The 13770-nt window shown below is 33.6% G+C and overlaps 2 protein-coding genes across 2 annotated transcripts; both read left to right on the top strand.

The window, feature by feature from the left end:
- The first annotated feature begins 921 nt into the window (after positions 1-921).
- LOC120145104 (beta-galactosidase 13-like) lies at positions 922-4165 on the top strand. Its single transcript, XM_039159001.1, has 9 exons — positions 922-1367; positions 1460-1526; positions 1609-1845; positions 1919-2013; positions 2102-2292; positions 2355-2473; positions 2550-2717; positions 2831-3582; positions 3671-4165. Exons 1-9 carry the CDS (start codon positions 937-939, stop codon positions 4137-4139), a joined length of 2529 nt encoding a protein of 842 aa, XP_039014932.1. The 5' UTR covers positions 922-936; the 3' UTR covers positions 4140-4165.
- Positions 4166-5904: 1739 nt separating this feature from the next.
- LOC120145362 (probable CCR4-associated factor 1 homolog 11) lies at positions 5905-6836 on the top strand. Its single transcript, XM_039159217.1, has one exon. The coding sequence runs from the start codon at positions 6018-6020 to the stop codon at positions 6759-6761; it is 744 nt and encodes a 247-aa protein (XP_039015148.1). The 5' UTR covers positions 5905-6017; the 3' UTR covers positions 6762-6836.
- The last annotated feature ends 6934 nt before the right edge of the window (positions 6837-13770 follow it).

Raw genomic sequence — 13770 nt, 5'->3', positions numbered from 1 at the left:
ACTTATATCATTCAAGGGGTTTTCTCATAGGTCTTTCTGGAGGGAAACCTAAAATATGTTTTGGAGGGAATAAAAGAGCTTCGTGGATTGGCCGAAACTTCAAGCTTTCTTAACAAAATAGTATCATAGAACTATGGGTAAACTATACATTGAATCACTCCACTATTATTTTTTTCTATTTTAATAACGTAATTGTTTTGTTTTTTCTAAAATCATCACTATAATTGAGGTAGAAAACATACCGAATGATTTGTAGGACGATCAATGTGGTTGTATATCTAATTGTAATGGTTTTTTCTTTCTACTCCGTCAAAATTATCATAATTAATTCATCTAATCCCCTAAAATTTTATTAACCCATTAATTAGTGGAATTGTTAATAAATTATATCTGTACGAGTGAGTCGTGAGGTCTGTTAATAAATAAATTGATCTGATTGATATATGGTGACATGACAATGTTGAACCTCAATTAGTTATGCCTATATAACAATAATAGATACAATTTCGATATTTATTTATGTCCGAGGCTTAATTTCATAGATAATTTAAGATTAAAGCTTAACCAATTTTTTTACAAAAATAAAAAATAAATGATCGGTGACGGTTCTAATGTTTTTTATTCAAGTCGAAGTCCAATTCCGGGCCCAACCGAAAGACGGGTGCGACATATGTGTATTCAACTCAAAATTCAAACTTGTGCTAAAGATAGCAGATTTTCTGGAGAAACAATCGCAAAACCAGTAACGTTCAAAGGGTAAAAATAGTTGGCATAGCATAACGCCAACACTATAAATGGCTCTTCTTATGTCCGTTGTAAGATGAGCTTCTCCTTTTTTTCAAAGACAAAGAGGCTCCCAATAGAAAAAAAAATAGAGTTCGGCTCGTTCAGTTTCTACCATAATCCTCACCTCCCACCAAGCTGGCATAAAACCCAATGGTAAACCCCGGCCGTATCCCGTCGACATTCTTTCTGTTGACGCTGCTAATCGCTTATTTTGTCGCTTATGGTGGAAATGCTGCCGAGGAAGGGGACGAAGACGAAATCAAGGTTCAAGGCCAGGCAAGCGTGACGTATGACGCAAGGTCCCTGATCATCAATGGCAAAAGGGAGCTTCTGTTCTCGGGAGCTATCCATTATCCTCGTAGCACACCGGATATGTGGCCGGACTTGATTCAAAAGGCCAAGCAGGGAGGTATCAACACGATTGAGACGTACGTGTTTTGGAACGGACATGAACCGGTTCAGGGTCAGTTAAATTTCGAGGGACAATATGACTTGGTGAAGTTCCTCAAGTTGATTCATCAGAATAATTTGTATGCAGTCGTTAGACTTGGACCCTTTATCCAGGCCGAATGGAACAATGGGTAACGATGATTCGAACTTCCCAACCTTTTCTAGAATCTATTTCAATATTCTTATTGAAATGACACTTCTTTTATAAAAAAAAAAACCCCAGAGGATTACCATATTGGCTTAGAGAGGTCCCCAACATTATATTCCGATCTGATAATGAACCTTTCAAGGTAATGGGCCTTTTCCAAATACATATATATTCATGATAATAGTACAAGATTTCATAATTGATGAAAATTTTAACTTGTGCAGGAACACATGCAAAGGTACGTCACTATGATTATACAGAAACTGAAGGAGAAGAAGTTGTTTGCTCCACAAGGAGGGCCAATCATTTTAGCACAGATCGAGAACGAGTACAACACGATTCAGCTCGCATACAGAGAAAAAGGTTTGAGCTACATTCAGTGGGCTGCAAAAATGGCGCTTGGCCAGGATGTTCAAGTCCCATGGGTCATGTGCAAGCAAAGGGAAGCCCCAGGTCCCATTGTAAGTTTATGTATATACACAGATAAAATAAGACGGAAAAACAAAGTAGTAATATATACACATGGTGCTTCAGATCAATACTTGCAATGGAAGGCACTGTGGAGATACTTTTTATGGTCCAAATAAGCCTAACAAGCCCTCATTGTGGACTGAGAACTGGACTACACAGTAAGTAGTGGGATTTATATTAAGTGGTTTAAACTAAATCCGAGTATGTTGGTGTGTATTGACTAATCCGGTGGTTGTCTTGATTCAGGTTTAGAGTATTCGGGGATCCACCGTCCCAGAGATCAGCTGAAGATTTGTCATACTCGGTTGCTCGTTTCTTCTCTAAAAATGGAAGCATGGTTAACTACTATATGTACTATGGTGGCACAAACTTTGGCAGAACGAGCTCTTCGTTCACAACGACTCGCTACTATGATGAAGCCCCTCTTGATGAATATGGTAGGGTTCAGAACAAATTTTTTGGATGGTTCTATGCAGCTAATTCCCGCATGTTGCTGTAGGTCTTATAAGGGAACCAAAATGGGGTCATCTCAAGGATGTTCACAAGGCCTTGAATTTGTGCAAGAGAGCTCTATTATGGGGGACTTCAACTGTTGAAAAGTTTGGTCCAGAACTAGAGGTAAGCATGCATTTATATAGACTAATCGAGTGGATTTTTGGTTGGGGGTTTGATATCGGTATAATGTGCAATGCAGACTATAGTGTGGCAGCAACCTGGAACTCAAGTATGTGCAGCTTTCTTGGCCAACAATAACACTCATCAGCCACTAACAATCAATTTCAAGGGCCAGCAATATCTCCTGCCACCTCGTTCCATCAGTCTCCTCCCGGACTGCAAGACCGTGGTTTTCAACACTAACCAGGTAAACTTAATTCTTGACCCCTCATTATATGTCTAATGTCCCTATGTCTACAATCTCCAAACCTTTGTACTTTACTTGCACAGTAAGTAACCAATCTTGCTTGCCCGAAACAGATCACAGCGCAACATAACGCGAGAAACTTTGCAAGATCAGAAGTTGCAAACAAGGACTTTAACTGGGAGATGTACAGGGAAGTCCCTCCTACTGAAGGTCAACAGAAGTACCCGGGGTTTTTGGAGCATTGGATAACTACGAAAGATACAACCGACTACCTATGGTACATAACTAAACTTGATTTGGGTGAACGTGACTTGCCGATGAAGAAAGATATTCTCCCAGTTTTACGAGTTGCAAGTCAGGGCCATGGACTCCATGCCTTTGTCAATGGTGAATACATCGGCAGTGAACACGGAAGAAAAGTCGAGAAGAACTTTGTTTATCAGAAACCTGCAGCTTTCAAGGAAGGGACTAATCACATTGCTCTCTTGAGTTTTGTGGTGGGACTTCCCGATAGTGGAGCCTACATGGAACACAGATATGCAGGGCCTCGTTCTGTCACCATCCTAGGTATGAACACGGGTACAGTTGACATATCCGAAATGGGTTGGAGCCATCAGGTTGGAATTGAAGGAGAAGCGAAGAAAATATTTACCGAAGAAGGCTCCAAGTCTGTTAAGTGGACCAAGCCTGGCCAAGGAGGACCCATCACATGGTACAAGGGGCATTTTGATGCACCAGAAGGAAACGATCCGGTTCTCATTACAATGATTGGTATGAGTAAAGGTTTGGTGTGGATCAATGGCAACAACATTGGAAGATATTGGATGTCTTACCTCTCTCCTCTTAAACAGACTACTCAATCCGAGTACGTAAACTCTAAACCCGAAACCGTTTACGAAACAATCTTGACTACATGAACTAGAAATAAACTAATGATTGTAATTGAATTTCAGGTACCATATCCCACGGTCATTCCTGAAGCCAAAAGACAACCTGATTGTTATCTTCGAGGAAGAGCAGGGTACCCCTAAAGATGTCTACATATCCACGGCTAACAGGGACACAATCTGTAGTGTTGTGAGCGAATTCCACCCGCCGTCTCCTCGGTTGTTCAAGAACAAAGCTGGCATCGTCCGACCCCTGGTGGATGACTTGAAACCAAAGGCTGAACTGACATGTCCTGACCAGAAGAAGATCGCGGCAGTCGAGTTTGCGAGCTTTGGAGATCCTTTCGGAAGCTGCGGAGCCTTGGTTCAAGGAAATTGCACCGCTCCGGCATCGAAGCAAGTGGTTGAGAAGCACTGCTTGGGGCAATCAACCTGCAAAATCCCAGTGGAGCCAGCAGAATTTGGTAACGTAAATGGTGCATGTCCTCCTAATGCACCCAAGACTTTGGCTGTCCAAGTGCTTTGTTCTAAATAATTGGGATTTTATTCTTCTACAAGTCGATGTTAGTGCTCTCAATTTGCTATTCAGCCGTGCAGTTTCCAACAATACAAGAATATTTACTCTTCTCTATTTCCCCCTACCACTTCTATTAATTATTATTTGCATCCGTTACTTTAAATATCAATTAATATGGCATTATTTTACCAAAGGATTAATTAAAAGATTCTATTAAAAATATGATAAAATTTAAGCAAAAATGATTATGTGATTGGCAATTAATTCTAACTCTGTAGCAATGTCAATTATAATAGTTTAGGTTTAAGTAGGGGTGTTGAAATGATCGATTCGATCATTTTTTTAATCATTTAAGGATTTATAAATTTATGTTTGCTTAGATATAAATATATTATTTATGAATTTATATTCAATTAAAATCTTTTTAATCGTTAACTCCATCATTTTTTTAAATCATTTAAGGATTTATAAATTTATGTTTGCTTAGATATAAATATATTATTTATGAATTTATATTCAATTAAAATATGAATATACTATTACGAATTTATATTCTGTTGGAATACAATATTCTTGCTTCGGAAAAATTGTTTTTCATTTAAAATTTTCCTATAAATACTGAGTTAGCTAAACATAAGTTTTGAGATCTCGAAATTCTAGAAGTTCAAAAATCTTTGAAAAATATTTTTTCTCTTTTAATTTTTCGATGATAGGTAAAAGAAATAGTTTGTGATCTAGAAAGTTTGTGTTATTGTTCAATGATCACACAGACGACCAAAAGATCTCGAGCATCGCGGAGTGATCGGAAATCTGTCTCAAAAAAACTGTGTAGTGATATGCCTCAACTGTTTTCGAACAATAGATCAATCGAAAAAGAGTATTTTTCTTTCCATTTATTTTTTATTTATTTCTAAGAAGTTTAATTTATTTTTATTTTATTTTCTTAAGTTTAATTTCGTCTCGAATTATTATTTTTGTATAACAATTTATATGATTTATTGGCAATATGGAAGTTCAAAACGATTTGGGACATCTTAATTTTATATACATATATAAGAAATATAGAAGTTATCGAACCGAAATTATGAGAGAAGGTACATATATAAGAAAGTTATCAAATCGAAATTTTGAGAGAAGATACATATATATATTAATAACGTAAAATTTTTATGTGAATAAACATAAATAAAATTTTAGGATAAAACTATTAATAAATTAAATAATCAACATTCATTTCCAGCTAGTGATGAAGAGGGAGAACTTCCATTAATCTTTCCAATACAATTGGAAATGGAAAGATGCTTTAGTGCTCTTGGAAATTGTTCAAACCCATCTGGAAGACGGGAAAGGTCTGACATATTCCTAACTCTCAGTGTAGTTAAAGAGACAAGGTCAACCAGTTCCACTGGAATCATTTTATTGCAATCTTAAATAGGTCCAATGTTTTTCAGATAATTCGGGTAATCCAAAATCGATATTTTCCTGATTCGTATCCGATCTTAAATATTCAATTTTTTAATTGGATATCTGATCCGATTATTCGGGGGGCGGGGAATCAGATCGGATCATCAATGGATCGGCTTATTCAGATGGGATATTTTTGTACACCCCGGATCTAAATTACATGTTAATTTAAATATTATTTTTATAAAATTTAATATTTTATACATACAAATACAATTCAATAATTATAAATCCCGTGTTTGTAGCTATGCTCAATAATTAAATAAAGAAATAATTTTGAGACTCAGGGTTATGGTCGGACCGTGTGTTTGCTTTTGTCACGACAATACAACACTATATCAATAAGTTCATGGTCGTTCTCTTCAACACAACTCAACTCAACTCCTCCTTGCCGTGCTAAGAAAACTGCAACTCTTCCTTCAAGTCAAAAGCATGGAGCTCGCTCAAAAACCTGTTATCGTACGACAAGTCTTTGAAGATGAATTGGAATATGAACTTAGGTTAATTCAAAGTGTGGTTGAAGATTATCCTGTGGTTTCAATCGATACTGAATTTCCAAATACTGTTTTCAAACCAGACAAAGAAATCGTCGTATTGGGAAACCAACATATCACCTATCATTATATGAAATCCAATGTTGATATTCTGGACATGACTCAATTGGGTTTAACCTTCTCAGATTGTGAAGGTGATTTGCCGGATTTTGATACTCCGTTTTGCTACGTGTGGGAGTTCAATTTTAAGAGTTGTGGGAAGAACAGAAGGAAGGGTATTGATTCAAGAGATTTTGCTACCATGTTCTGGAATTTAGGGTTGTTCAAATATTTCAGAGGTTCAACGTGGATGGCCTTCCATGGTTCTTATGACTTCGGATTTTTGGTGAAGATTTTAACTCAACAGCCACTTCCGTATGACATAGAATCTTTTATGGGGCTATTGGTGTATCTTCTTGGCGACAAAATATTCGATGCCAAACATACCTTCAAGTGTTTTCGTTTATTGGGTAGTCTGGACAAAGCGGCGAAACAGTTGAACGTGGTTCGTCTTGCTGGGTCGAGTCATCAAGCAGGATCTGATAGTTTACTCACCCTTCAATGTTTCAATGAGTTGAGAAGATTGGATGCTTTTGGAGCGATTAAGATACCTACACTTGCATTGTATGGGCTTCAATTGTAGGTGGACAGTTCTTTAATATTATTTTTATAATGTTGTATAGTTTGTCGGATTGAATTGAAAATGTTTTTATTTGAAGATTATTTGCTATTGGCACGGATTTATTTTAATTTTCTTTGATTATACCATACTTATTAAAAATAATGAAAATCAACGCTCCCAATCTGCCAATGATAGTGGCTGATAAGAAATTCTATACCGTCATTGACGATCAATTTCTGCTCCTGGTAAGAGAAAATAAGAAGAGAAACATCAGAGCATCAAATGGGATAAAATTATGAACACTGATTTGTGTTTAGCCACCTGATTTATTTTCCCAACCGACATGAAATCTATTAATTTACTATGAAAAAAAAAAGTACATAAAAGTAATTGATTAGCAAATAAATGTGATCTGGATTTAGATTGTTTACTAACTGTTCATAGCTTTTCTTTCAAGTTTGTCTGTCTGGAGGGGGTATGGTGTATAAACTATCACCACATTCTCTTCCTATCTTGGAGTTAAACTTTGTAAATTCATTAGCGTTTTTAAGACCTACTTATATGAATATTCATTCAATTTGGTCCGTCGACAAATTCCAAAAGTTTCTATATTTCTTGCTCTTGGTAATGAGTTGAAAATCATGATAACCAATTCTTGCACTAAATTTCATCTTCTACATGTTATCAACTTACATCGAACGATTATTCTTTTTAATAATGATATTGCCCGAGTATTTAATATGGTTTTTTGTCCTGCTTTTTTTGGTAGACCTTGTTGTTGGTAGATCTGAATGTTGCTTTTACTGTTCTATTTGAGCTTTTGCACTGGTAAAAGTGTCAGAATCTTACCTAAAGCCTACCCTGCTGTGTACCTACTTGAAATAATTCGATTCAGGTTAAACTAATATATGAGCGGTAAGTAATTATATCATCTAACTGGATTCAACCTTCGCTTCTAGTGGGGGTTGTGCTGTAATAAAGACCCTCTGCTTTACCACTTACCAGGCCAGCATGATACTAGCCTGTGCCTTTTTTGAATTACCTGCGTCTCTCTACGATGTTTCAGAGTGCTCCTAGTCTAACGTTTAGCCAAATTGGGTCAAACACTGTCTAATGCCAACCGCTATGAACGGTGGACGGTGACATTTTGCAAAATGCCATTATCTTTTCTGCTACGATTCCCCTGGACTAGTTTGTACCCAACTCCCTAGCTTGGTATCTGCTTAAATTGATTAAAGTTGTTGGCATCATCTAATGTTATGATATTCTCTTTAATTAAACCATTAATACCGTTACATCTAGGCGAATGATCTCCCAAAAATATCAGTTTTCCGTGAGTCGAAAGCTTTAGACCGACTCTTCCTCCCAACAGAGAATCCAGCTCCTTCGGATAAAAACTTTTGAATCAATTACAGCATTTAGACAATATTCTTGATAAACCTATATGATCAGTTGGAGCGAAATCCAATGTCTGATCAGAAGATTTACCTACTCTATCGACCTATGACTAATATACGCACTAAAAGTCACTATAAATACCCTCAAATTCAATCAAGAAATGGCCTGACATCCTTAAGAACAATCCTTCCCTTTCTCCATCTTCCTTGTGAATGACCCTTTATAATACAAAAAATACTAGTCAACAATCGTACTTTCATCAACCGCAACTCTCCGTCTAAATCAAAAAAAGTAAACCGTTCACGGTAGACAAAACTCATTTATTCCATCAACAAATACCGTTTTATTTCATGTGATTTTTCTTAAAATCTATTCATATGGCAGAATCACATAAGAAACTTTCAGAACTTGGGGTCAATCCTAGCTCTTCTCGATCCAAGCTACTTGCAAAGAACAACATTATATTGGATAATTTTCGAACTCGAATTCTCTAAAAAGAACAACATTTATCTCCAAAGTTAAAATTGAAAACAATGATCCATAGTCCCAACCAGGTCAGCACTTCCTCCACGTTCCCATGGATAATGGCAACCAAACTACTTGAACGATGAAGAAAATTTAGGTAAGGTGTGAATTTAGATATCTGAAACAGAACTTCATGTAAGGTTAAAAGAGTCCCCACAAACTGATAGGAAAAAAAAAGCCTCACATGGCGGGGACAGCCAAAAGGTAGGTAGGTAGGTAACGTTAGGGTATCGAGCCACTTTTTGGACAGCTCTTCTTGTTCATCAAGTCTTTGTTCAAATTAAATACCTAAGCACATGATATCCACGTTCTGCTGTATGGTCATCACAACCTGATCATTGCAATCCTTAACCCAAGCCCTTACCCGCATTTTAAGGACCTTAACCAATCATGTAGTTATAAAACCCCATGATTTACTCTCTTTTGGTTGGATTATTAAGGTCAAATTATGGTTTTAATTCCTGTATTGTCTTTAAATTTGGGATTACTTTTATAATCATATTAGTTTGTCTAAAAATAACACCATTGCTAACTATTCTAATTTTTTTTCTAACTCGTCATAGTTATGTGTTTTTTTGCGTAGCCACTCATATTCAATTTATTAACCAATTAATTTGGATGCTACAAAAATAAGGACGACATTATCAACTCAATTTATTAACTAATCCCATCTATGCTTATCTCTATCCGTTTGGATTATCTGATTATAAAAGAATGTCTGAATTATACCAAAGTAAAACACAGGCACGAGATCTAGAATTTGAGTGCAATAGAAGAACTAAAACCATAATTCCAGCGGTTAATAATAAAAGAAAACTTAGTAAGTCTTATTTTGTATACTTTTAGAAGAGTCATGTGGTTGGGGAAAAAGACGTCTGGTTAAAAAGCCAACCTAACTGATTTCCATAATGATGATTTGCGCCGTCCGATTGAAACAGGTTAGGCACCATTCAATTAATGCGTGTAGGTATATATTCGATCCATCATTTCTTTTGGGGTAAATTACACGCTTACCTATTAAGCTTTATTCTCTCTCCTATTTTACTCATTTTACTTTTATTGTTTTCAATTTACTCACTAAACTTTATACATTGAATTTTTTAGGTCACTCGATAATAACTGAATGACATTGAATTATTTAATATTAAAAGGGCCACGTCATATTTTTAATAAATAATAAAATAATTTTGTTTTTAGTTAATATAAACATGTGGGGATTCAAATCTCTAACCCTAAAATTATACCCTGAAAAAGAGAGAGGATGAAGAAGGAGATGGAATTGACAGCTTCACCCTCTCACCAGCGTACTGTGACTCATCGATGACTCTACCTGTGGGATAGGTAATGATGGACGGTGACTCCCGCTCTTCCTATTTGTCTTCTTTCCTTTCTCCATCACTACATTGTTTATTAATTTGATGCTTTTAAATTCAACATGCATTCCTAATGCAAACAATGAATATCCTTCTAATATTTCAGTGGTGATTGCTGCACCTTTTCTAATGCATTTCTAATGGTATTGCTTTATTTGTGACTCGCGAGCACCATGTGGTCATTGGAGCTCGAGTTCCTCGCTACACATTTTTAGGTTAAATCCAACTATCGGCTCAAAATTCCATACCTCAAACTCACATTCAATAACCATCTATAGTTCGTTCTTCATCTACTAAATATGGGATTTTATATAACCGTGATGAGCCACCGGCCGCCGGAGGGAAGGTGGGGTAGGGGTTATAACTTGAGATTTAGGGTTTGAGTATAATTTTAGAATCTATGGTTTGAGTGTATAATTTGAGAATCCTATATAATATTAAAATATTAATAAAAACATGACATGTCATACGAAAAATAATAAAATAATCTATGAAATCATTTATTTATTTCATGTCATAACGATGTTACAAGTTTAACGGCAGAGTGATAAAAAAATTCAATGTATAAAGTTTAATGAGAAAATTGAAAAAAATAAAAGTTAAGTAAGAGAAATAGGAGAGAGAGTAAAGCTCAGTGAGTAACTGTGTAATTTACCCGTTCTTTTATAGCCTTCTCTAATTTCTTCCTCGTATTATCTTCATCATGTCTTTATTATTATTATTCCCCTTTTGTGAGCACTTCAGCAAATGTAAATTAATTAATTTGTTTATTCAAGCAAACACAAAATGGATAGGCAAAGGTGGGTTCTTGTTAAAAAGATGGAAGTAGAAAAATTTAGGGGAGAAGATTGAAAATTCTTAAAATGGTATGTTGAAAAAGTTAGGTAAAACCTCCGCCCCCCCCAAACCCAATGTTTCCTCCTTTACCCTAGAAACTTGTTCTCACCAACATGAACCGACGCCAAAATTCAATTTGGGATCAAAATAAAATATTATTTTAACGGTAAACCTTTAAAAATTTAAAGTAGAGATAAATTTGTAAAAGATAGAAGATCACAACAAGAAGAGTAAAATATAACATTGAAATTATATTTATACTTATATATGAATTATATCAATTTAAATTATAATAATTTTTAAAAATATATTATATATGAATTATATCAATTTAAACTATAATAAAATTATAAAAGATATATTTTATGTAAATCACTATGAATAATTTAATATATAAATTATGAATTTTATTTATTTTTAAATAATAAAATAATTATTAAAATAATAAATTATTTTTAAGGAGTTTTGTATTAAATTATTAAAGTAAAATGTAAATACATAATCGAGTGTAGCCCATGCATTAGTAAGGGTAAAAATATAAATTTTCTTCTAAACGCAAAGTTGAAATGAAAAAGCTAGAAATTCTACCTTAGATTTTGCGTTTGTTTTGAAACCACCGTTACCACCGTATTTTTTCTTTATTTTTCACCCGTTTGACATTAATTCCGTGGTCAAAACGAGTTTTTTATACTAAAAGTGTTTTTAGACAATATTATCAAACGGGCCTAATTCGAAATGATTTAAATAATTCAAAATAAAAGTCAAATTTATGTAGGGTCACTTTGGTAGAACTTTTGAAAAATAACTTTTAAAAGTACAGTATAAAATAACTTTTAAAATTATTGTTTAAAAGTATAATTTAAAATTTAACTGATTGAGATTGTTGTTAAAAAGTGAATTTGAAAAGATAAAATTTCATTATAGACGTTATGTCGTAAATTAATATATATAATTTAAATTATATTTACACTTATTAATACTATGATATATAAATATATCAACTTAAATATAAAAATATAAAAAGTATTTTAAGATAACTCATTGATAATATTTTTATAAATGAAATATTTTATTAAGAAAGAATATATTATCAATATTTTTTAACATATGGATATAAAATTATTACAAAATAATAATTTAAATACTTGTTTTGACAAAAAGAATATTAAAAAAATACACTAGTAATTGCAAATTAAAGTGAATTTTAGTATATAAACCATGAAATTTACTTACTTTTAAGTAATTGAAATAAATTATTAAGTAATATTTTTTAAGGATGTTAATATTAAATTATTAAAATAAAATGTAAATACATAATTGAGTGGAGCCCATGCATTAGTAAAGGTAAAATTATAATTTGCTTCTAAATATAAAGTTAAAAATGAAAAACCTACAAATCTTAGCTTCTTCGGTTGGTTTTAAACCACTGTTTCCATCGTAATTTTTTTTTTTTACTTTTTTACCTTTTTTGGCATTAATTTTGTAGTCAAAACGATTTTTAATTAAAAATGCGTTTAGAAAACCACACATCAAACGGAGCCGGAGCCTCAATCAAATTAAGTTTTATTTATCTTTAATTGATATAATTACCATTGTAACATATAAGAGTATAAGTTTAAGCATGTTTAACTTTGTATTATTTTCTGAATTATAATTTTATGGATATTATAGTTTAGACATTTATAAAAAGAAATGCACATATTCAACTCCAAGACTATTTTTTATTAACCTTTTTAAATTACATCAAACGATAAAGTGTATATGCCACAATATGATACATCATAAAAGATAATCCAAGTCAAATTATTAAACAAAATTAACAAAAGAAGAAGAAGAAGTTTACTCCATAATTGAAAATACATTTTAAAAATTAAACATAAAAAGGATCAAAATATAACAGGATTAGATTTACAAGAGTGTATAATATAGGAGCCTCCTTATACAATTTAACCTAAATATCATTATGCAAATTTGTGGGAGGTAGAGAGATTGAAGATAACAAAAAGGGTGAAAAGAATCAACCTTTCCCATCCCTAACCTCTTGTTGCCCTAAACTTAAACCACAAGATTTTTGGGAGAGATAAAAGCACGCCCCTACAAAAAAATATAAAAAGGAAAGTGGAAGGTGACCAAAGCCCACAAACAAGACAACCACCACCACCACACTCATATCACGTTAGACTATTTGGAGTATATCTTTTCCCTACTCTCTCTCTCTCATTCATCACCCCTGAACCCCCACCCCATTTCTTCTAGAAACCCTGTTTTCTCTCTCCTCTCTCTCTCTCATGCATGATAAAAGTATTAGTATACCAATAGAATAAAGATCCACAACTACCATCTATTTATCATGATTTATTCACAAATATAGCCCTATCCACTTGTACATTTTTCTTTCCCATATCCCCACTCCAATTAACCAATATGGCAATTCTTTATACATATGTTTTCCCATCAACACATTAAATATACCCATCTTTTAACTTTGCTTCAAGATTTGATTTTTAAGTCAACTAGACAACATTCATCAAAACATATATTAAATATTACATCCAAAATATATAGGTTGGAGCATGTATTCAGGTAAATGTTCGTGTGATGAGTTGGGGAAAGATTATGAAAGCCAATCTATACTATTAATCTAAAGTAGTACAAGTTTAGACAAAGTGGCCAAAAGTAGGAGAAAAAATGTATAATACCAAAATTAACCTTTAAGGTTTATTAATATAATTATTTCTATCTATATTTTTTAGCATTTTGGCTCAAATATTTTATTTTAAGATAAAAATGTCTGTAACGTTTGATCAAGTAATCACTTTAACTCTTATTCTTTTTTCCTAGAGTATTTGACCCTCATTATTTCATTTTAAGATAAAAAGACTCATATTTTAGAATAT

The sequence above is a fragment of the Hibiscus syriacus genome, unplaced genomic scaffold (genome assembly GCF_006381635.1).
Source record: "Hibiscus syriacus cultivar Baekdansim isolate YM2019G1 unplaced genomic scaffold, ASM638163v2 tig00110893_pilon, whole genome shotgun sequence".
NCBI lineage: Eukaryota > Viridiplantae > Streptophyta > Magnoliopsida > Malvales > Malvaceae > Hibiscus > Hibiscus syriacus.
This window is presented reverse-complemented; position numbering and strand designations above follow the sequence as displayed.